This window comes from Manis javanica, chromosome 5 (assembly GCF_040802235.1).
Source record: "Manis javanica isolate MJ-LG chromosome 5, MJ_LKY, whole genome shotgun sequence".
Taxonomy (NCBI): Eukaryota; Metazoa; Chordata; class Mammalia; order Pholidota; family Manidae; genus Manis; species Manis javanica.
The window spans coordinates 34,560,085-34,582,666 of NC_133160.1; the positions used below are offsets into that span (position 1 = coordinate 34,560,085).

At 40.9% G+C, this 22,582-nt stretch overlaps 1 protein-coding gene across 14 annotated transcripts in view; it reads left to right on the forward strand.

Annotated features, from left to right (window-relative positions):
- The window catches only part of PLCB4 (phospholipase C beta 4), a 399,190-nt gene that overhangs the window by 266,044 nt on the left and 110,564 nt on the right, over positions 1–22,582 (forward strand). For all 14 annotated transcript variants that reach the window (XM_073236931.1, XM_037017489.2, XM_037017483.2 and 11 more), the window contains one exon: positions 847–990. In XM_073236931.1, the coding sequence (XP_073093032.1) occupies positions 847–990 (144 nt within the window). The remainder of the gene's footprint in view (positions 1–846; positions 991–22,582) is intronic.

Consider the following 22,582-nt stretch of genomic DNA (forward strand, 5'->3'; position numbering starts at 1 on the left):
GTGCACCTATGCATGCAGACATTGGCTCGCCTTGGAGGCTCAGTTTGCCTCTGATAGAAAAAAGTAACAGTGTAAAAGAAGTCTTTTTCACAGTGATTGATTGTTTGACTAAGTTTGCATAGTGGTGCTAGAAATTTTAAATCAGGATTTGTTCTAGAATATTCTAGCACAGTATTTATTCCCTTTTCTGTAATAGCGGGATTTTAGGTGTTTAAAACAAAATTAATGTTCCTCACTTGGTTGTTTTTTTTTTTTAAGCGATTCTCTTTTTTGTTAGTTAAAATTTCTGTGTAACCATGTTGGCATTTTCCCTGAGTTATTTTGGAGAAAAGGACACTATTTTATTTGCTAATTGGGGTAAACTTACACAGTCTTCATTTCAAATGAGGATGCCATGGCTTCTAGAGGTGAACATACTCTGTGTGCAGGCTATGTGATCTCATTCTTGAATGTCATGTGGTTACTGGTTGTGGCAATATCATACTTATTTGTGTCCCTCAGTGACTGCCTGCTTGGCGACCCCTTTGGTCTTTGTGGCCACAGGCAGGCCCAGGTCAGAGCCTTTCCATCCCATTGCTGCTATTCTAGGTTCTCCAGTCACTACAGTCAAAAAATCTAAAAAAAGACCCTCACATTTTAGTTTTCTAAATCAATGATACCTTTCTTCCCGAATGAGGGCAAGTAATGTGTGGTATTACAGGTTTTACCTCTACAAGTTTTAGAACAATACCTATTCATTTTAAATAAAAAACATTTGCCCTTATGTGTATTTTTACATTAAATGAACATGTTTTCTCCATGCTCTGTGATCGAACATCTTTTTTTCCTATTTGTATATCTGCACAGGATCCCAAAATCCTGGCCGCTCTTGAAACTGTTGGAAAATCAGAAAATGATCTGGAAGGGCGGATACTTTGTGTCTGCAGTGGTACAGATCTGGTGAACATCAGTTTCACATACATGGTGGCGGAAAATCCAGAAGTGACTAAGGTAGCCTCAATGATAAAACCTCCCTCCTTCCCCCTCTATCTGCATATATGTGGTTTGCATAATTTTTATGTATAACTTTGATATATATTTTTAAATTGTATAATAATTTAAATTAAAATATTTCCAGTGCCTTGCTGGAATGTTGGTATAGAAAATATGGCAAGCACAATACCCTTTAACATAGCACTCATGTACACCTACAACCTAGATAGCCTTCTGTGATACATTCTAGGAAAAACAAGTCCAGCACTTCTCACACTTAAATGTGCACAGGAATCAACCTGGGATTTTGTGAACATGCATATTCTGATTCAGTAGGTCTGAGATGAGGGCAAAACTCTCCCTTTCTAGCAAGCTCCCGGTTGATGCAGATGCTGCTGGTCTAAGAACCCCATCTGGAGTGGCCAGAGGCTAGATCAGCACACCCCCCACAGAAATGTAATGCAAGAAGCCTCAGATATAATTTCAGCTTTTCTAGGAGCCACATTTAAAAAAGAAGAAGGAGCAGATGAAATTAATTACTAAAATAGTTTTTTAACCCTGTATAGTTAAACTATTCTTATTTGAACAAGAATTGGTATAAAATTTATTAGTGACATATTTTACATTCTTCTGTTCATGCTAAGTCTTCAAAATCTGGTGTGTTTTCAATTCAGAGTGCTACATTTCAAGCACTCAATAGCTACCTATGGCCAATGGCTACCATACTGGACAGCACAGGTTTCAGTGGTAAAGATATCCAAGCTCCTCCTGCCCCACTAAGTTATTAAAGTAGCGGGTTATGGCCCATCTTTGAATAACCATGCCCAGCATACCATTTCCCTAGTAAGCGCAAGTCTCAGAGATTTTGGCTAAAGTAGAAAGCCTCAAATATAAATCACTTCTCTGTAAGTCATTAGTCTTCAGGGTGGTTTTATCTCTGAACAGTGTTTCTATTTTCTTTCTATAGGATGTGCAAAGAGGCCTGCGCCTTTACTCTCCCACTGCAGAAACCTGGGTTTGAGGGATGGGGAGACATTCCATTTTACCATTTAATCCTACAAGTAGAAACTCAGGGTAGGGTTGAATGAGAATCTTGAGAAATCATGAATTTTAGAAGGGAATATACAGGTAAGATCATTCGATAAAACTGAGATTAGAAAGATTTACCCTTGGATTTAGAGCTACCTGATGGCAGAATTGAGATCTGCAGACTCCCAGGCCGTAAAGGCCCTGTCCCCTCACCCACGAAGTGTGGTTCATATCCCAGCCACATAGGGGTTCATATCCCAGCTGCAACAACACCTGGTAGGTAACTCATGTGCACTGAAATTTGAGAAGCTCCCAGTTGTGCGTGTTGGGAGAAAATGGTTGGTTGCTCCATGCTACTTGGGAGCGTTTCTGTCCTTCTGGCGTTTTTGTGCTATTGTTCCAGCTCGTCTAATATTTTGCAAGAAAAGATATTACAGTGCCTTCAGGTTCTTCTAATATTTTGCTCAGATTAACATCCAGTTTGAATCATACTAATCTAAACAAACATTGTGCCTATTTGTAGTTCATGCCTGCTTATTTGTTATAGAAGTCTTTTTAGTTGCTGTTGACCATAGCAATATTCAACCCTAGAAGTCCATGTTGACTACCCAGGAAAAGACTCGCTATTCAGATACAGATACTTAGCTACCTACCTGAAGTTTTGCAAAACACAGTTCTGTAGATCTGTATTTCCTGGCTTCTGTCAAGTCATGATTTTATAAGAAACAGTATGATTCAGCATGTTCTCGGGCTTTGGGACCAGATGGCCTGGACTCATATCCTTGCTCTCGCACTTATCAGCTGTGTGACTTAGATACACAAATTTTCTCTCTGTGCCTCATTTTCTTCATCCATAAACTGGGAAAAATAGCAAACTATCTGCCCTTAAGATTGTCATGGGAATCACATGGGTTATTACATGGAAAGTACTTAGTGTACTTGTTCATCAAAAGCCCTCAATGTGTGTTAGCTATTATGATCCCAGGGTCACAGGATTTTAGAGCTGGAAATGGAATTTAGGAATGGTTTCTAACCATTACTTTTTAAACGAGGAGAATAAAGCCAAGGACTCAAGCACATGGCAGGCTAGGCCAGAGTCTGGCCTAAAACCCAGGCCTGCTCTGCCATGTAGTACCAGCCACCCCACCTCATGCCCTGAGCAAGTACAAGGCTGGAAAGATGGCTCAAACCAATAAATCCCATAACATTTTTTCTTTCCATAGTTTGATAGCTATCATTCTAAGTCCATTTTGTTTAAGAACCGTGTTTTGAAACCTATCCTTATGAGTAGGTGGTATATATGTGTATGTTTAAGGCAGAGGATGTCTATGTAAAGGTAAGATTTGTTGTTTTTTTCCTAGTAGCATTTCCACCATTTCCACAGTTAAAAGTTAGCCAGCCAAATGTGTAAGAACTATAAAATAACTCTGTACTGGACAAACCCAACATATGGCAAGTGCTCAATAAATACCTGTTTTATTGAGGTCCTTATGTTGACTGAATCAATAAATTCTAACCCAGATGATAAGTATGTACAACCCTTAATGCTGTACACCTCAAGTGCTTTACAGTTCTAAGGAAGGCTAGGAAAATGTCTTTAGACAAAAAGACTAAGAAAATGTGATTCATTGATTCTCATAAGGTCTGGGATTCCATGGTGTTACTTTTAGAGTCACTTTTCAGCATGTAAGAGGACGGTTACTAAGAAGCTATGATAAAACTGGAGGTTTTAACCTGGTGTCCTGTCGCTTTCCAGTTGAGATCATTATTTGTGGCTTGCCTAATTTCTTCCTGCTGTTTAGGTCAGAAAATGTAGTTTTCATTTCCTCTCCTTAAAAGCCCTCTGTTAAAAGGGATTGCTCACAAACTGCTGGAACTTCTTCAAATGCGGTGTGCCTTTGGGTAACAGGTGGTCTGATATGTCATGCAGCTTACAACACATATGAATAAAAGCAGCCACATTAAGAAGGTATTTCCCCTTTTTTTTATGAACTGTAATAAAGCTTTATTTTTCCTGAATCATCCTCATCTCTTTGCCCACTGTTTAACTATAAACTACACAAATAATACCAAACATAATAACTTTCTTGAGTTAGAAAAGCAACTCCTTTTCTCTCGTGCATGTTTTTTTTTTCTTTTAGAATGCAATTAGCCTAGAAGGATTTTGTCTGTGGCAAGTTGAATGGAGTTCACATCTTTTCATTAAGTTACAACTGGTACCGCACAGCAAACTGAAATCACAGCGTCCCTGTATGTAAGATTGAAATGCAACCCTTAAAGTCTCCACAAATATATCTGTTCTTTTATACCACATACCACATTTTCCTTTGATTACACAGCTAAGCTGTTATTATGAGATTCAAAATGCAAAGAGTTGGATTGAGTTTAAACAGTTTCCAGACTGCTCATTCTACTTCACACAGGTCGTAAATATTTGGTGAAACTCTATAAATAATGCTTTCTAACCAAGTCCTCAAATAACTGTGTAAATAAGTACTATAGAAATTAAATTATGAAAATATGATGTGTTCTTTTTTTATGCCAAAAGAGAGAAAGGTAGTTTGTTACAGGCAATAAAAACTAGTAAATTGGGTTGAATGTCAAAAGTGCTTTGCTAAATTTGACTTATGTTCAGTGGAAGGCTTACTGCAGAGGGTTTTGGAGATGGGATTTATTCTTCATTTTGTTCAAAGTTCACTGTATATAGCCAGTCAGTTCCTTTGCTAACAGCCTACAGAATCTCAGTCCCCTCAACCAGTTCCTCTACCCAAGGTTAAGCCACTCAAAGGGATCAGACCAAGGCCTCACTGGGGAGCTTCTTAAAAATGGCAAATTCTTGGGCCCCACCCAAGCCTAGGGAATCTGATTTTGGAGGTGGATCCTCATATTATTTAACTAGACTCCCAGGTGATGTTGGTGAACGTTGAGCCCTGTTGGGTTAGCATACAAATAGACTAAATCCAAAAATCACAACAATTTTGAACCCAAACAAGTTTTTTTCAAATTGATTGACTATAGTTTACAAGTGAATCTGTAGTCCTATTTGTTCCACCAGCTTAGCCTCTGATTAGAATTCACTAAGAATACACACACAATATAATTAAATGAATTCGTTTCTATGAACCTACAAACAGGTTTGTTTTTAAGTGTCCCCTATTAAAATGCAATTTCTTGAAATGCAGTTTTAATTGTATACATGCCAGTGATTCTTAAAGTGTGGTCCTAGATTAGCAGCTCCAGCACAGGGAACTTAATTAGTGATGCTGGCTTTAAGGCCCTGCCCCAGCCCTAGTGAATCAGTAACCCCATGCTTTAACTAGCCTTCCAGACAATTCTGATGCATTCTCAAGTTTGAGAACCACTGTGCTGTGGAAAAGCTCAATAATGAGCATTTATATCCCACTTCTGTTGCAGAAGCCTTGCAGAACTTACATTACCTCCCTGGTCTTCTGCCCAGGCTCACCTCAGCTGATGCCTGCAGAATGCTAACATAGATAAATGGTAAATCTGAATTTTCTATCATCCAAGCCCCAATATACTAATTGATTAAAATCCTTCAACACATTTGCTCAGTTGTTTGAGGCTTAAGTCTGGGATATGGTGTGTGTATTTGTGTTATTTCGGGTTTCCAAGAGTTAATGTTGGCATGATCTTGTTTTCTTTTGTTATTTCCTTAAACCATTCTGAATTCATTTTGAACAAATCAGTGAGGGGCAGTAAAAAGCTTCCTTAAAGCCCATGTAGTGAATCAGAGCAAATGAGTGGGTGCGTCTTTAAAAGCTGCAAATGCCCCATCCCACCTAGGTGTTTTCTTCTTGCCAAATAAAGATAATGGAGTTCCTTTGTTTTATTGCGGGGTGGAATTTAGGAACCATCAAACCTTCTTCCCTTAGGAGAGCTGCATTCATCAGTTAATCTATGGAGTGGGTGAAACTTGTCTCTGTGGGCCTCCCACGATTGCCTTTTTTCTCTCTTGCTCCCTGGGGTCTCATCTGCTCTTGCAAGACCATTTGTCCCAGAATCTACTACTTCAGGGTCTCATTTTTGGAGGAACTCTCAGAACTCTGAAATGAGGTCTTTATCTCTGTGACACCAAAAGCTACAGTTCCTTTAGACCAGAAGTTGCAAACTCAGGTGCCAACAGAAGCCCCGGAGATGGTATGACTAATGAAATGCCAGGTGAAGGCAAATAGAGGCTGGCGTAGACTTGAGCGAATTGGAGTGTACTCATGCCATCTGAGTAGGCAGCCTCCACCTACTTCCAGCCAATTCTCCACCTATCAGAGCATGGGTCTGAGGTTGTAAGGTTATTGGCAGTGGTGCTGTTTTTTTCCATGAGATACTGGATTTTTTACATGATGTCTCCTGATGTTAAATGTTGGTAAATATATTCATTTTTTTAAACACAATGTGTGCCAAGTGACAAATATATCTGTAGATCGTTAGAACCTTAGCTCTAGGCTTCAGCCAGAGTGCAGCATGAATGTACCTGCCCTAAGGTGAGGGCAAATATTTACTTAAGAGGTTCATCTCATTGACATTTTAAATGAAGATGCCCTTTATTTCCCCTTTTTTTCTTCCTTCATTCAGCTATTCATCCACAAAGTATTTTTTGATGTGTTGAAAACATGGACAAATCATTTCCATCACATGGGTTTTATCCTCATTTGTAAAAGAAGGGAATTGGACCCAGTGATCCTAGAAGTTATTTTTCCTGTAAAACTTAAGAAATCTCTTGCAACAAAATTGCGCTAGATGCCAAAGAGGTACAGATTACTTCTTCTAAGAGGACACTTGTATACACATGGAAGTCCCTAGATTAGCCTGATGCAGGTCACATCACCATCCCTGAGGCCAGTCATCAAACTGCCAGGAAAGGGGCTCTGTGGTTGGACAGGTGAGGAGAGACAAGTATTTCCATAAAAGAAGAAGGGCACAGTACCCAGAAGAGGGAGGGCTTTCTGGTCACGTCATGATGTCCATGGTGCACAGGCCACCAGAAGAGAAAAGGCTGAGCAGATGGGAGTGAGGATGTGAGCAGACATTTAGAAGCAGAGGACTGTTGGGCCCACAGTGGTGGGTCTAGTGAGAAGACTGGAGTAAGCACTTTTTATTGAGAAATTGGAAAGTTAGGCTGAGACTGTAGCCTGCTTTGAGTGCCAAGCTGAGATGCTTGTGGAATCTATCCTGAAGATTCTATGGAGTTAATGAAAGGTTATGACTCACATTGTAGGAGGGATGCAGCATGAACTTTACCTTTAAAGAATGTCAAAATGTGACAATAATGTGGCTGAGGACACTAATTCCAAAGTTTGGTCTGAACCAGTAGCATCATTATCATCTGGAAACATGTCAGAAATGCAGGATCTCAGGCCCATCCCAGACCTGCTAAATCAGAATCTGTATTTGAATAAGATCCCTAGGCACTTCTTTGTGCATTAGTTTGGGAAGTACTGAGGTTAAAATACAAGAAAATCAGTTGTTCTTGGCTTCAACCAATTACCCAAGGAGAAAGACCTGTGAAATGTTTGAATGTGGAATAAAGAAGGCTTGTTCCTGGGTGAGGTGAGAGAAGCCAAGGTAGACCAGCTTGTATGACTGCCTAACTGGAAGTATGATTCCAACACATAACAGAAACCGAAGGCCTGGCTTATTTGGGCAGAGTTGGAAAAGGAAGAGAATTTGTTTAAAACATGTTCTCTGAGGAATGTGTACATCAGGGGCCCTGCTTTGGGTCGGACACTGCCAAGGAGATCATACACTGCTCAGAGGCCATCAGGGGCTTGTCTGCAGTGCCAGCCTTGACTTTTGTTGCCAGGCAGCTGCATCTGGAGAGGTCTTTCCCTGCGAACTAGGCAAACCTCAACCCAGGAGGACTCTTTACTCTGATCCAGAAAGAATTCTCCATCAGGCTGAACAAGTGCCAGCAAGAAAGGAATTCATTAAAGCCAGTGTAGACATGAATGGCAGCAGCCGTGCAGGCAGTAGAGAACAAGGAAGAGCTTAGGGAGAAAAGGGGACGTTCATTGAACTCCTGCTTCATTGAAGTTTGCATAGAGCAAATCTCTTGCCAACTCCTTAAGCCAGGGTCACCTTATATCCAGCATCTGTTTGATCTGCACAGTGTGGAAACTAAGCCCCTACCACCCCAGGATTTGGGGGAGCTGCAGAACACCAGATGGAGTGAGTTTATGTTCTGAGAGCTTCCATTTCCCTACTGGTCTGAAATAAAACAAGTAGAGAGAAAAGGATTGTGTTAAGACTAGAGAGCAAAGTGACAAAGACATTTACCACCAGAGGTGGAGGTCGGCGAATTCCTGTCTTTGCCATGGAAAAGAATTTGGAGATGAAGTGCAATAAGCTTATGCACCATAAAAAAGGTATTTGAAAAGATAGTACACACTCAGATAGGAGTGCAGGCAACCTCAGAGAGGAGATGCACTTAAGGGCTTAGGATTTGGAGTTTTATAGGGCCTTTTGGGTAGGGGGCATAAGGCATAAGCTGTATATAGGTGATTCATAATTCCTTTGAAGTTTTGTCTTAAGATGAGGCTTATTTAGATGACTGTGTTATCCAGTTCTCCACATTCTTTAGCCATGTGGGTTCATATATGCTCCAGAGGTCTGTCTCTTAGCCTGGTTACAAAGTTATTTAATTGATTAAGGGGCTGGAAGAAGAGGAAGAACAGTACATAGATTAAGTTAAAGAATAAGCTGGGCCTTTTCCGAAGACTAGGACTTTACAATGGCATGACCCTTGTTCCGTTTCCTTGCTCTACATCACCTTGACGTCCCTGTGTTCTGCATCTCTCACCCCTTGACATTCTGAAAACAGCTATGTTCGTTTGTTTTGGAAACCCTCTGCTTTCTTCAGTAGTCAAATGTGGATTTTCATTGCTAGTTGTCTTAGCACTGGGTTTGCTTAAAAATAAAGCTCCTTGTGCACATGCATGTTCAAGATCCTGAACATAGGAGCTAGAGGAGGTTTTGCTGTTGTTTTCCGGGAGTTTTGTCATCTTCATCTGTGAGGTTTCCTTGGAGTAATGGGAGGAGAGAAGCAAGAAGCTTTGGGCTGTAGCCCAGAGCCCTGGTCTGCAACAACACAGCTTACTGGTTATCATTTTAAACATTTGCATGGGCTATGCATTTTTTATGCTATTTACTAGTATTTCCTGAATGCAGAGGCATATTATTCATAGTAGAATATGTGCTTCCACTGCACTGTAGTAGAAATTACAGAAGAATAAAAAGAAAATTCTTCTGTTTTTTTAATTGAAAAGAAATTCACATAACATAAAATTGATCATTTTAACAATAACAATTCAGCATCATTTAGAAGATCACAAGAGTTCTGTGGTCGTCACCACTGCCGAGTTCTAGAACACTTATCCTTTCAAAGAAAACCCCACGCCTACTTAATAGTTGCTCTCCTTTCCTCCTGTCTGCAAATTCCCAACCACCCTAACGTGTCTTTTTAACATACACACAACTTTCTTTCTTATACACGCAGTTGGGCTCATGCTGTTTATAGAGTTTAATACACTGTATTTTATCACTTAAAATATTTATCATGTGCCTTTTCTTGGTCTTGCACTCTAGTAGATAATATAGAAGAGTAAGAAGAAGAAACTCCCCTAGAATGCATTCCCCTTTCTACTGTGTCTTTTCTTTTTTTAATTGAAGTTAAATTAGCATAACAAAATTAACCATTTTTAAGTGAACAATTCATTTTTTCTTAGACTTGAATGTAATTGTAAATCCTCATGTTCCTTCAGGTGGACTTTTTGGTCTTACCCACTCTTGCTTCTTTAGAAAACTTCCAGCCTCCTGGGCACTTCTGTTCAGAATGCTGCGGTCTTAGCAGGGGACCTGTTCTCATTGCTGGGTCCTCTTACCCTGTGTTTCATAAACCTAGCAGGTTTCCTAAGAAGAAACTCTGTCTCCCAGGCCCAGCCTAGAGCAGCTCGTTTTGCCCTAATGGCAAGCGTTACCAAGTGAATCCACCAAGGAAATGCAAAGGGGAATTACTCTACTACTTGCACCAGAAATAGAATATGAAACTTGGATTTCACCTTTTGGCCCCTGGGAGAGAAAAATGCTAGCTTTAAATTGCTTCACCATTTACCACATAGCACCAGTTTTTTCTGCTAGCAAAGACTGCCACTGTGTACATAACGTGTGTGCAAAATGGGCCTATGTGTGTTTGTATGTTTTCTAATCTTTAAAAAATGGTATGAATGAGGAAGTGGGTAGGACACTTCGCCCACGATGAGACTCTGTTGCCTCGGAGCAGTATGACCCGGAGCAAATAATTTAAGATCATAATCAGGGGCTGGTAGAGTGTAGACTATGGGCCAAACCTAGCCCTCAGCCCAATTTTTGTGCAGCCAATGAGCCAATAACAGCTTTTACATTTTTAAAGGACTACTAAAAAAAAAAACACACATAAAGTCCATACAACAGAGAACCATATATGGCTCCCAAAGCCTAAGCTATTTATTAGCTGGCTCTTTACAGAAAAAGTGTGCTATGTTAAAATAAGAACAGAAGCAGTGAAATTTTTTAATTTGCATTGAGTATCAGAGAATGTTCAAAGTGCTTGACATGTATTATTTAATTCTCACAACAGTCTTCTGGGATGGGTATGATTATTATCCTCATTTTACAAAGGTAACATTAAGACCAGAGAAGTCGAGTAACTTGCCCAAGGCCACCCAGCCAGTAAGTGGCTGAGCAGGCGTCTTGAGCCCAGGCATTAGATCCACTCCAGATCCTGTGTTCTATCACCACCCCTTTGTGCAGCTCACAACTTGAGAAGCAACCACTTCCACATGTTACAGTGGATGGTTTTGCTGTAGGTAAGTGTTTAGAGTTGTCTGTGGGAGATGTAGTAACATAGCACCACTTCCCAACTAGTTGTCTGCAACATGGATTCCTCAAGAAAGTCCACATATGAAGGAGGTTCCCTGGTCAAATAAGGCTGAAAAGGCCTTTTGGATAGGCTTCTTTACCATAGCACTCCCAAAGGGCTTATTATTCTCATATGACTCTCAGCTAGGAGGGGGGATATTCAGCTACTTCCCAAACATTTTACTTAGTTTTGCCTCTTGATGGGGCACAAATTAAAATCTTTTGGAACTAGTTTTACAGGAAAAAGTTAACAATGTCATAGATGCATTATTCAGCCCAATATTTTTCCAGGAATATCAAAACAATGTTATCTAGACATTCATTTATTTATCTTTACCATAAATATTCTTTTTATTCTCTGTTTTCTGGCTGCCACATTTCTTCCCTCCCTCCCCTTCCCCCGCCTTTTTTTTGGCATGAGAGGGTGGAGGGACTTTGCCATAAAGAATAGGAAGTTAGATAATGAAAGTCAAAACTACTGATCTAGGTTCTTCTGAGTACTTCTGAGTTAGTTTATAAGATTACCTACAGATTGGATTTGCCTGAGCTAAATAGGCTGGTGCTGCCTGGGCAAAAGTTAGCCAGAGACCTTTTGATTGATGGTATTCAGCACAAAGCCTCAGCAGGTGGCATTTGTCTGCATGTTGGGATACTGTTCATTTTGTCATGGCTTACTTTGCCAACGTTGTCAGCTGGCACATATCAGGACCTCAGGGATCATAACAGCATCAGCCAAAGAAACAACTCCATAAACACCTTTTAATTCACCAGCTGTTTACTCACCCCTTACCACCAGGATTCTGCAAATTTTGACAGTTGAGACCAAAAATGCACTCTGACAAAACTGGTAGTTTCTGACTGGTTTTCTGGGGGAGGAAAAGTTTCTTCTCTACCCTTCTAGGTTCTTTGGCTGGTAAATTGATACAAGACAGATAAACAGGAGAAAAAAAAATTAGTTACATGTGTATGGGAGGCCCATACAAATATGACACCCACAGGCAGTCAGGCAATTGAAGTTTACATGCCTTCCTAGGCTAAGTGGGAGGGGGTGGGGGCCTGACACTCCAAAGGGGAGGAAGACAGTTCACAGGAAGATGGAAAGAGTAAGTGTTTGGGAAGCAAATGATTGTCAGACCCTGCAGAGACAATAGGACACCAAGGAATTTCATCTCTGGGGCCCTGCTAAGCTTCCTCCTAGCCTACCACACCTAGCCCATATTCTTTGTCATTATTTCTAGTGAGAGTTTTCTTCCTGCACCAGACCCTCGCTCTTAAATTCTTTCTCCAGTGGTCAAGGGGGAAGTAAAAAGCTCTTCCTGAGTCTTCTGGGCCTTGATTGACTTCAGCTGTAAGTAATCCCATGTCCAAGTGGCCTATTTTGGGGAGGCTTGTACTGAACCTCTTCAATGGCATGGGATGATCTTGGTTTCTCAAAATCTTAAAATTCTTCACTTGTTTCAGAGTTCTCCAAATAGAAACCAAATAAATGTTATATAAGATAAACCAAATATCTCATTTTCTTTTTGAATGATTTCTGGGTTTTGTAGGAATGGAGCTGTTCTGTTAAACTTGAGATAGTAAAAAACATCACAGCCTAAAGTCTAAGCACGAGTAAACAGAAGGCATTAATGGATTCTGAATGTGTATATGTACAAGTGTTTTCTTCTTCCTGATTGTTAGTTCTTAGACTAGGTTTGCAAAATATACTGACAATAGGCAAATTAACAGGACAAAAGGCATATAAATTTATTACTTTTTAATTTTACATGCACAGGTGCATCACAGAAAGAAGTGGATTCCCAAAGGAGCAGTGAGACTTGAGAGTTGATACAATCTCTTAATAAGGAAAAGAGAGAGACAGTGAAAGGCTAGTTATGGGAGAGAGGATGATTTTTTAGAAAAGTCAAAGACCCCTTCCCTTAAGGAGATTAGATAGGAGATAATAGTTTTATGACAATTTCTGTTGGGATGTGGTGCCAACTTTTCATTTTCCAGAAGAGCTGATTAGAATTGCTTCTGGATAGGGATTTATGACAGTTGAGTATTTTGGAGATTTTCTGCTTTTAGGCAGATAAGAGATTTCAGGAATTCAGATGCCTTCAGCTCAAAATAATTTTTATGCCAATGTGGCATATCTCGATTCCTTTCAACAGTATATTTATTGGAGTAGGTATCTGGAATTAGATGTGGTTATTTGGGGCAAGATGCTACAGGTTCAACAGGACATTGTCACAGAGTTATCTATAGAATCAGGCTTAGGCAGTGCAAACTTGTCTCTTGGAAATGGTAACCAACAGAAACCCCCTTGGTATGGGCATCTGAGTAAAGACCAAGAACAGCACGTGTCCTCTCCTTCCTTATGACTATTTACAGGTCCTTTTTGGCCTCACTATCCAGTGTTGTCAAGATAACTGGCCAGGCTGACAGACTGTTTTGACTATGTGTGAGGGACTAAACTAATTTTGACTAGGAAAGTGTAAATATTATCCAGGCCCATTCAAATCTGTCTTCCAAACAGCCACACATACTCCTATATGGTAGCTAATTTCCCACCCAGATACTCATTTGCCATGCTCTGAAGGTGACTTGAGAATCTCATGGCACTTAATACATTCCCCCTTTGACCTTTATCAGATTAGCTCTGTGGACAGAAATCAGCAGGTGAAAGATAAGTTGTTCGCTGGAAGACACAGACTATGTCAGGTGAAAAAGATTCCACTTGTTCTCTTTTTTTTTCTTTCAGTTGGATTTGAAATGGATTTGAAAAATTATTACTGACTTTCCAAGGGCTTTTGAGATTAGAGCACTTGCTCTCCTCTTTTTTTTGCTCTTTTTTGCAAAAGCCCCATTGCTATTTAGGCACCAGTTTCAGCAGTTTGCTCTTTATGGCCATCATTATAGGCTCCTTCATTTGTTATGCATTTCCTTCTAGGTTTGTCACCTGCATTGTATCTAGGATTGCAAGCTCAGCTCCTTTATTATGCACGAAATTCTTCACCTTCCCTGTTATCGCACACTCTTTGCTCTGGGTTGTGGCAGTTACAATGACTCGCAGGTTTCTTTGCCTGATGTGTTCTGTCCCCCGGTCCCTGAGAGAGTTTCCAACACTGACATGGATATCGTGTGAGACTGACACTTGGTACAATTCTCTCCTTCTAAGTAGATCCCAGAGAAAACAGTTGACACAAAGGAGAAAAACTGTTTTACTTTTTCTTCTTGACGGGATCTATAAGTTGGTCTGTGATATACAAACATTACTAGATCTGCTCGATTAATTTTAGAATGGGTTTAGCATCCTAGATGAGCACACTTGAAGGGTAAAATGTTAATGTTTTTTCTCCAGTCCTGCCTAAATCACCGGCTGTCCCTCTTCTGCTCCTGGGATTTATAACCCCTGAGCCAGGCTCTGCCGCAGACCTACACCAAACGCCTTGAGGACCAAGGCGTTAGGAACCCCAGCACTCAGCCTCTGGTTACTCCTGCCGCTGTGTGGTCTCCGGCCCTGGTGCTCAGGCCTGATCGGTAACGGTTGAGTGCGTTCTCCTTGGTCCTTGTTACCGGCCCCCGCCCCCACCCCCACCCAACAAAGCATTGAAAAACAGAGACACAATAGCGAAGCAGAGGGTAAGTTTTATTTGAATACACCCCAAGGGAAGAAGGGGCCAGAGTCAAGGTAGACAAAAGCCTCCATCTGTTAGGCGAGAGGCCTATATATTGCATTCGCTAGGAGGCTCCTCTTTGATTGACAAGGTGTGGTCCTTTGATTGACGGGTCCACCTGTAGAGCCACCCCTCTCAGCGCGCATGTCCTTTCCTGTGATGAGGCATGTTTTGGGCAGTCCTGCGTTTTGTTCCATTGTGCCCACGTTGCGATCAGGTTGGGTCCAGTCTGGTCTGGTCCTGACAGGCAAAGAAGTTATTTCCCTGTAAAACCTTTGTTGTCATCACATGGAATTCCATACCTGTACAGAGTTTGGGCAGTTTTTCCTTAAACCTTGTCTTCTCCTCCCCAGCTGCTCATGTCTGTCTTGCTACCTAACATGATCACTGGACATTTCATGGCCCAAGTCATGTTCTGATCGTTAACCCTGGTTGCATGGTTCATGATGATGAGAATGGATGTCTGTCTGCTGTTCTTCCACGGTGCCCAGCCTTCCAGACCAGGACTGTCCTGATTGTGCAGTTAACTCTCCTAGAACCAAGGGGAGCTGTTTCTTCTAGTAGTTTCTGCAGGGCCATCTGGTGCTGCCTAATGAGGTCCTGGAACACTCCAGCTCCTGGATTTCCCTGTGGAACATCCTTTTAGCCAAACTCCTCATGGCTGCCAGCATTGCATTTGTAATACTTGTGACTTTCTTTACAATACTTGAGCACAGAAAGTGATGTGCAGGTGAATTTTAATCCAAAACTGGGGAATGTGGATTTTAAATTTGAGTATAAATTAGTAGTATTCGCCACAAGGGTGGTTAGTTAGCATTTGAAAAGCTTGACTCAAATGCTCAGAGGCCATTCATTATATTTAAATTGTACCTCAATAAAACTGATTAAAAACAAAACCAGACAAGCCTCTTCTCCAGTGGCCACCTCCATACCCACCTCAATTACCTGTATCTCTGATTAGCACTGTCTGCTCAGATCCTAGTCTCCCTGCAGTGATTGTTGTTTTAAGTCACCAGGCAGGACAGTTAAAATGCAGATTGCTGGTCCCCCAAATCCCCACAGTAGCTGATTCTGTAGATTTTGGGTGGGGCCTGAGAATTGGCATTTCTAACTAACTTCTGTTGAAGGGTGGACCACTTGAGAATAGATGGCATATGGAAAGCAGAACTGAGTTGTCATTGGTGGATTTCTTAATGGTACTCAAGATGCATGATTTATCTAGAAGTTGAATGGGTATCTCGCCGCGACCCTCCTTACCCAGAATGACTCAGGAGACATAGGCCCACGCAAGAGACTTTATTATCTGAAAGAGAGAGTGGCTGCCCCCAGAGGGCGGTGGGGAGAGAGAGAGGGAGCAACAGAGAGAGCAGTGGGACAGAGAGAGCAGAGAGGAGAGAGAGAGAGAGAGAGAGAGAGAGAGGAGAGAGAGAGGGCAGCAGTGTGGTGCCTTTTATTGTGGCGGATCCGCTCAGCCTGTTGCTTTTGGGGAGGGTCGGGATGTTTAGAGATAAGGCGGGGTAAGCCCAGGCAAGCCCCAGGCAAGCCCAGGCATAATTCTCACCGGCTTATGTGCTTGGGACCATGGGGCAAATGGAGGATAAATTACTATATTCTTACAGAAGTAATGTATAAGCTCTGCTACCCAGTGTGAAGAGAGCACGAGAATCCCAAGCCTGCATGGCATCCCTTGGAAGCTTGTAAGAAATGTAGAATCTTCAGCAAAAACACTAGACCTACTGAATCTGAGTTTGTACTTTTTCAAAATCCCCACGAGATCCAAATGCACTTTAAAGTTTGAGAATTACTGGCCTAAACCACATGCAGTACACAAGGTCTAATTCAGTGGTGCTTAGTTACAGACTCATATTAGAATATCTGCAGTGCCAAAAAGTAAGTGGATGGCCTGACCATACTCAGATTGTTAATGAGAATCTCCAAGGGTGGAGTCCAGGCTTCAAAAATGTCTTATAAGCTCCCCAGGGTGTTCTAATGTACAAAGGCTCTGGGATCCCCCAGTCTAGTCTCTAAGTACTCTCTACATAGTTTTCTTTTAATAGTGCATCAGCTGTAAATGTCTTCCCCTTGGCCTACTGTCAGAGTTAAACATTAGTTAAATAAAGTTAAATAAAGAAAGTTTAATGCCATTTAATACCTTTTCCTAAATGAACCAAATTGATTTCTTTCATCTTGCTTGCTTATATAGACCCATTAGAGAAAACATGGTGGGGTCTACCTACAGTGTCTTTACTTTAGAATCTGAGCCACTGCCTACATTTAGTGGCAGTCTACAGCTCAAATGCCTTCCCAAAACTAAATTTTTATTTTAATATGAAGATACTGTTACTCCACCAAATATTATTCATTTGGAGATTTATGAAATGTTGCAATTTTACCTCCTAAGCACCTCATAAAGAATCTTGTTTTGCTGCAGTATTTGACCTTGTGGAAATCTTTACTTGAAAAACTTCATAGTTCAAACTAATCACAAAGTCATGAAAGACAAGTAAGGCTTATATATTCCAACCTGAGCTAAGGAGATGGAGTAGAAGTCTGTGGTGTCAAAGGGGAGGAGGACAGTTCACAGCAAGATGGAAAGAGCAAATGTTTGGTAAACAAATGTTGCCATGCCAAGTGGAGAAGTTTTACGTAATAAAAGTTACCTCTGTTAATGGTTCTCTTCCTGGTACAGGCACACTCTAAATTCTTTTAGGAAGTTTAAGGGAGGTAGAAAGCTCTTCTTGAATGTGGTAGGCCTTAATTGTCTTCAGCTCAAAATAATACACACGCTGAAGTGGCACAATCTGGGGGCAGCCTGCCATGAACCCCATAGTGGAAATTGGTCTTATTTCCCATCTTGAATGTTCTTCAGTCTCACCAACTCACAGTACAGAGGAATCAAACGCTGTATTTCAAATTGTGTAAGTCCCTGGTTTATATTGTTTGAGCACTGAAACTAATTGTCAGAGCAATTGGCACCTTGAGAATAGCCAATTGAAACACGCCCTTTTTCTTATTCCCATTTACTTAGGCAAACAAAAAATCTGCCTGAAGTTCCCATATTTTAAACATTTCAGATGGCCTCTTCCATTGATTATTTTCACAGTTCAGACATAGGGAAGGTGAAAATCACTGCCAACAACATCTTGCCTCCTCTTGTTTCCATGCAAGCAATTTACCTTCAGTCCCCTAACTGGGCAAAATCATAATTTCCATTCTGGTGAATGAAGATTTGTTCTGCTCAGGTGGGCTGGAGAGCTATGACGTAAACAAAGTCCAAATCAGGAACTACAGGATTCCTTCCAGGGACCTCACTAGAAGATGAGATACCCTAGCTGAGGGCACTGTAGGAAATCTTCAGCCCCACAGGAAACCAAACCCAGATCTTCCTGCGTGGGCAACAGAAGGAGGTGCTTCAAGTTGGGAGGCGCCCCTTACCTAGACCTGTGCTTCTCCAGGTGGAATGTGCACATGAGTCACCTAGGTGATCTTATTAATGAGGATGCTGATCCACTGGGTCTGGGATGAGACTTGAGATTCTGCATTTCTACCCAAGTTCTTGGAAAGACTGATGCCATTGGTCTAAGGAGCCACCTGAGTGGCATGGGTTTTAGAACAGTGCGTCTTGTCTGTGAGTTTGCAAAAGAATCACTTGAAAAGCTCTTTAAAACACAGATGTGTGTTCCTGAGCCCTAGAGACAGATGTAATAGGCTCAGCCTAATACTTTGCATTTTAACAATTCCCGGGTGATTTGGACGCTGCTAGCCCCTGGACTACACTTTAAGTAACAAGTGTCTAGTTAACTTGGAGCTAACTTTAGTTAAGATACCTCTACCACCTCCACCAGCTGCCTCTTCTTTGAAAACAAAGAGCCAAACACCAAAAGATTAAGGAGGATGCTCCTGGGGCCTCCCTTTGGGGAAAATCACACAGCCAACTTGGAGAATATCACAGGGACTGCGTTATTTTTTGCTTTGACAATATGCTTCTTTGACTCAAGACTAACAATAAAAAGAATGCTTCTGGAACAAAATCCAGAGATAAGATTGAGCTGAAGGAATAACAATTCTGCCTGAGGTGATGCTGGCTGAAAAATAACGGTACTAGTTATTTGGGATGACAAATCTATATTAGCACAGGAAAGGCTAGAAGCTCAAATACCACAATATTATTAGGCTTTTAATATCAATCATGGGATTGGGGGTGATGTCTACTTTTTGCCTTAAGGAGTTTTGGTTTACATTTTTTTACAAAGGGCGTTGAAATACTTAATCGCTTTCATAACCTTAAAAAAAAGTCCACCAAATGTTTTAAAGGAAAAAGGTGAGACATATGCTGTATGTAAATTCATGTATTTTTCAGTTTAGCTTTTAAATCTATATGTCTATAACTTTCTTTTTAAGGGGAAGGGATTATTTTGTCTATGACAGTTCTAGTGTTCTGCAGGAAAAGGAGACAGGTAAGAGTGAGGCCCAGGCATTTGCCTGAACGTGGACCCTGCCTGCGTGGTGAAAATAAGCTGAAGGCATCCCAGAGGAGAGGTTTGAATGTTCCTAGGTGAGAATTAGGGGCAGCTTCTGTTCCTCCCTCCTTTCCCCTTAAACCATCCAGTGTAAGCCCTTAAGAGTCCCTTAAAGGACCTTTTTGTTTCCTTCTTCTTAGAAGCTTTAAATTAAATTAAAATTGAAAAAAAAAATTAGAAATGAGAGAACAGTAACAGTTACAACCCACTAGGGAAGTGCAGAAAAAGCTTATTTGGACATCTGAACCAAACTGATGCTGTGGGCTGCTTCCCCCACATCCACACTGCATGTGCCCACTCAGGATGCTGGGCCTGAAGGAACCATGTGTCACCATGAGCCAGTGTGTGTTCAGCACATATCAGGGAATGAACCTTCTAGAAACACACAGTCCGAGGTTTGAAGGTGCACCTGTCGGGATGTTGTATAGACTACTAAAATATGTACTTATTTTCAGTAATTCAAAACAATATATCTAAGTCACTTTATTGTTTCTTTTCACTTCTGTTAATCTGGAATCATTGAAAGTTGATAGGCAGCTAGTTCACGCCTGGTACAACTTTCCGCTTAAATTCTTGGGCTCTACTGACACCTGCTGGCATTTCATCTATTTTATGTTAAAAAACAAAACAAATCCTTAACATACTTCCTTTAATAGTTTCTTGGCCTCATTATGCTAGGTGTACATCACCTGAAGGAAAGGTCTGATAAGCTTGGAGGGAGACGTGTGAGAAGGCCCTGAGTGAAAATATCCCAGAGTGAAGGGCCGACAGCGGCATTCTTATTGCCTCTCGGCCCTGCACCAGCAGCTATTTTATCCTGTGTGAGGCCCTTTGACCTCACTTGCATTACTGGAGAGAGGCGGTAGTAGCCTATCTCCCCGGGCCATTTAGGGCTTGTGAGGATTTTGGTGGCATTTCCTGCTAATTCAAGCATGAACACTGTCACCAGAGGGATGACCTCCAAGGTCATTCCCCGACCTTTCCATCACAATAAACAAGATTCTTCACCAGTTGTATTTTCAAAAGATTGGTGAAAGTTGTTTAAGCCTCCTCAAAGCCTGGTAGCTTTGTAACTTCTTTTTAGAAACAACAAAATCAGAATGATCATTAAAAGCCAGTGAAAAATCTCAGAAACTGCCCACTTTTTTGCCCTAGGAAACCATGCACTTTGTTTTGTGTTTTGGAGCACAAGACAGGCCTCCTGGTTGGAAAATGCTTCCCAGTGAATGCCAACCAAATTATTTATGCTTTTTCTGTCTCCTCTTGGGAAACTCTGTGTGGGCCTTAGGTTTATTCAGCCAATAACGGGATAAATGATAGTCCTCAGGGAGTTAGAGTCCCGTATTTAGCCTGACAGAGGAAGTGAGTTCTGATGAGCATAATAATTGAGGCATGTCTTTAATGCTCCCATTTCATTTCTTCCTCCTCCTTCAGAATCCTGACTTCACCATGATGCTTGCTGAGGCTTTCAATGCTATTTACAGTCCTCAGGAAGTGACCTTTTCTAGTTGTGAAAGGAAATTTACTCTTACGGCTCCTAAGTCCTCCTTCAGAAAGCTGTTAGGTATGACCGGAGCCCAAAGAGGAAGACAAAAACTCTCTGTGAGATTCACATCCATCAGGATAGCTACTATCCAAACAAAAACAAAAACAAAAACAAAACAGAAAATAACAATTGTTGGTGAGGATGTGGAGAAATTGGTGGTGGAAATGTAAGCTGTTTGTGGGAATGTAAAACGATGCAGCCACCATGGAAAACAGTATGGTAGCTCCTCAAAAAATTAAAAATAGAATTGCCAGATGACCCAGTGAGTCCACTTCAGAGTATATACCCAAAGGAATTGAAAGCAGGAACTTGAAGCCACAGTTATATACCCACTTTCATAGAGGCATTATTCATATTAACCGAAGGGTGGGAGCAACCCAGGTATTCATGGGCAGATGAATGGATAAACCAAATGTGGCATATCCATTTAATGGAATAAAAAAGGAAGGAATTTCACTACAACATGGGTGGGACTTGTTACATTATTGCTATGTGAAACTAGTCATAAAAGGACAAATACTATATGATTCCACTTACATGAGGCACCTAGAGTCATCAAATCAATAAAACAGAAAGTACAAAGGTGGTTTCCAGAGGCTGTGAGGAGAGGAAAATGGGGAGCTATTTAATGGGTACAGAGTCTTGGTTATGCAAGATGAAAGGAGTTCTCCAGATGGATGGTGATTGCACAGCAATGTGGATATTGCTTAATGATACTGAACTGTTCACTTAAAAGTGGTTAGGATGATAAATTTTATGTCACATCGATTTTATCACAATTAAAATTAAAACCACACACATTTATTGAACTCATCACTCCTGGTCCTTGCAGTGACTAAATCACTTGCCTGAGTTAAACCTGATTAAAACTGATTTAAACTATGCATTGTTGTCCAGTTGAACCTTTTCTAATGATGGAAATGTTCTTTCTCTGCACTGGCCAGTATAGTAGACACTAGCCCCATGTTTGCTTCTGAGCACTTGAAATACGATTAGTGCAACGAAGGCACTGAGTTTTATTTTTATTCAGTTTAAATCTAAATAGCCACATGCTGCCATCATACTGGACAGTGCAGGTAGAATGTACATCTATATTACTATTCCAAAATATTTCCCTTTTTCAGCACTAAGATTAAAAACCTAAGAAGGTAAGGTACCCACTTCTATTTTTACTCCCAGTATCAATTTTCTACAATGCATTTTGCCAAGAATGTGATTCTTTATTTTAGCAGCTTGGTATGACATTCATTGGCATCAGTTATTGGACCCATGGGCAGAGTTGGCCTTAATTCACGGGCTAGCCTTTCCCAGTAAAATACCCTTAAAAGACCCAAATTCCTGCACTGCTGTGCACAATCTTCCTTCACTTTTCCTTGTAAATCCATGGAGTGATGCTGTGAGCTAAAACGGAGGTCCAGGTCCTTACACAGAAATTATGTAAGTAATTCACTGTTTGCTTTGGGGACCCTAGCAATCAGTGCATGCTTTACTTTTTAAGGCTTTGTGCTAAAACACAGACGGATAAGATATGTAACAAATTCTTAGATTGAAATAGAGTCACACAATAAAATTGATGAATCCCTTATGCATTCATCCTCTACAATGAGAATAGCTAAATACATCATCACGTATTGTAGAATGCTGCTTAGAGATAATTAGGATTGCCAGTAACTGGAAAAGAACTTGTATTTAAACCGGCTGCACAGAGAAGGTTTAACAAGTCAATCAGTGGACAGCATTCCTTTGTGACAGCCAGTGTTTCATGACACCATGGATGGCACATTTATCTTTGTGGAAAGAATGAAGGCTGTTTATTAAAGGATAAAATATGAGCATGTGAAATGAAGATGGCTGTGTGGTAGGAAGGGGATAAAAGGAGAGTTTATATTATTCTTACACAAAATGGATACAGTCTATCTTATAAAAACCACCCTATTTACTGCAAG